This window comes from Eptatretus burgeri, chromosome 9 (genome assembly GCF_056783735.1).
Source record: "Eptatretus burgeri isolate ZD-2024b chromosome 9, Ebu_testis_v1, whole genome shotgun sequence".
Lineage (NCBI taxonomy): Eukaryota > Metazoa > Chordata > Myxini > Myxiniformes > Myxinidae > Eptatretus > Eptatretus burgeri.
This window is the reverse complement of record NC_140969.1, coordinates 106,626,889-106,629,388: the sequence shown is the minus strand read 5'-3', so window position 1 is coordinate 106,629,388 and position 2,500 is coordinate 106,626,889. Positions and strand designations below refer to the sequence as shown.

General features: G+C 48.1%; 1 protein-coding gene across 5 annotated transcripts in view; it reads left to right on the top strand.

Annotated features, from left to right (window-relative positions):
• Positions 1-2,500, top strand: part of BLM (BLM RecQ like helicase) — a 144,378-nt gene that overhangs the window by 68,976 nt on the left and 72,902 nt on the right. For all 5 annotated transcript variants that reach the window (XM_085896579.1, XM_085896578.1, XM_085896581.1 and 2 more), the window contains one exon: positions 1,409-1,527. In XM_085896579.1, the coding sequence (XP_085752705.1) occupies positions 1,409-1,527 (119 nt within the window). The remainder of the gene's footprint in view (positions 1-1,408; positions 1,528-2,500) is intronic.

Genomic DNA, 2,500 nt, shown 5'->3' with positions numbered 1-2,500 from the left:
TTGGATTTTTGTCTTCCCGCACAGGTACTGGCAGCGCCAAACCCCATGATCCAGTGAATCCATGACTCCCCAGGCCTGACCCTGAGGTCTGTTGACCTCTGGCTCACAGCCAGTAGACATGAATACCACTGCCAAGGTAAGTGAATCTCTCCGTGACCTCAACATCCTCATCACAAACAGGTACAGACAGGATAGCAGCATCGAAGATGTCACTGAAAGCCTGGATCTTAGTTTTGACCCAGGAAACCCGTAATCCCAGCGGCTCCGACTCCACATTCAGCACCTCGAGAGCCCCCAAAAGGATATCTAGAGTCTACGCAAAGATGACTGCATCATCTGCGAAATCAAGGTCAGAGATCTTGACATTCCCAAATGATGCACCACAGTTTGATCTCTCCGACATCCTCCCCAGAATCCAGTCCATATAATACAAGCACTGAAAAGTGTGGGGGCCAGTACACACACCTGACGAACTCCAGTAACAACTGGAAATAAGTCAGAGATGGTTCCACCACATCTCACAACATTCTCAGTACCAGAGTAGAGTTCAGACATCAGATCGATCAGTTTTGGTGGCACCCCACGAAGACCTAGAATCCTCCAGAGGGCATCCCGATTCACTGAATTGAACGCTTCACAGAGATCAACATAAGCTGCAAGCAGCCCCTGCTGAAACTCTCGTCTGCGTTTGGTGAGGACCCAAAGAGCAAGGATACAGTCAATCATTGATCTCTTTGGTGTGAAGCCTGACTGCTCTGGGCGCTGGTGCTCAGACAGATGGTGGCCTACCCAGACAATATGACCGAATCGCTCGACCAAATGAGTTGAAACTTGGTGGTTGTACTTGGGGTGTTGGTTTTAGGCGGTCAAAAAAGAAAAAGTCACAACCCTCGAGCAGTTCACGGTCAGGCGAGGGCTCAAATTCTCCCTCTCAAAATTGTGTATCGTATTGCACTGCCTGGTGAGAGTGGGTGTGACATGTCGTGACCATAAAAATAATCAGACATTAGGGAATTGACTCTTCTTTAGGGATGGCTACTTTACTCATCATGAAAAATTTTGGATGGAATGCTATAGAGTGGGTTGAGTTTTCATTTATTTATTTTACACAATTTTATGTATTTATTTGCTCCCCCCCCCCCCCCCATTTGTTATTTGTACCTGGTAAGCAGTTCAGTTGTGTTATTGTGACATGTTTCCTTCAACTTTGGAAGATGTTTGCTTGGTACATAATACCAAAATATATTTAGTACAAGCATAGAAATATGGTTGAAAGCCTTGGTCAACCGTTTTCATGACTTGAAATTAAATTTGGAACGGGTATTGATTTGATTGATGTTTAAGTTAATAACAGGAATAGGAAGTGGATTTAATTGATGTTTTAATGTATCCTTGTTGCTGTTTCCAGGTGCAGGAAAGAGTCTGTGCTACCAGCTACCAGCATGCTTGTGTCCAGGAGTCACCATTGTGGTTTCTCCGTTACGCTCCCTCATTGTGGACCAAGTGCAAAAGCTGACATCTCTGGATGTATGAAGCACCTTTCAAACATTGTGCTGTCTTTTGTTTGCATTGGAGTCTGGCTAACCCAGTTGGTGTCACTCATGTGGTTTATCTGACATCTCTTCTTGCCCAAAGACACTGTGCATCACAATATTGTATTATTTGTACTACACATCATTCCCAAGTATAGCGTATCTTTAAAACAGTGCCAACATGACGAGTTGGTTCGGGGATAGTTTCATTGGTCAATAGAGGTGAATGATGACAAAAAGAAAAAAAAAATGAATGAGTGGAAGGGTTAGAATTTTTTTTTTAATTCCTTTTTAAAATTTTACCGAAACTGCATAAACCATGGAGTATTATGTATTTACTAGCCGAAACCCCGTCACAGACGGATTCCGTTCATTCAACCACCCTCACCAGCTCACCCACACTCGAGAGACATGGACTGGACAGGGCGTGCTTGCCCCCTCCTACTCATCCCCCACCCCTGCCGCATTTCCCGCCGCCTCCCACCCCCTGACTTCAATTTGCTTACCCCCGCCCAAAAATTTAATTACCCAGCCCCGCCACCGCCTCTTCACTCCCCGTCCCCCGTCTCTTGATTCCCCGCCCCACTTGCCCCTGGGCCTCCGCCCCCTGTCCACCCCTCACACTCAACCCTGCCTAATTCACCCCAGCCCCCGCCCACTCATCCCGCGCCCCATTTCCCCCTCCCATCTCCCGCTTTCAATTTGCTTACCTTGCCCCCCGCCTCTTCACTCCCTGCCCCCGTCTCTTCATCCCCTGCCCCCGTCTCTTCATCCCCTGCCCCCGCCTCTTCAATCCTCGCCCCGTCTCTTCATCCCCCACCCCCGCCTCTTCACTCCCTGCCCCCGTTTCTTCATCCCCCGCCCCCGCCTCTTCACTCCTCGCCCCCGTCTCAACGAAAAGTGTTTATTCTGCTTCAGAGTTGAAAGCTGACTCTTGCCACTACGTGCTATACACTCTTACAGGTGCG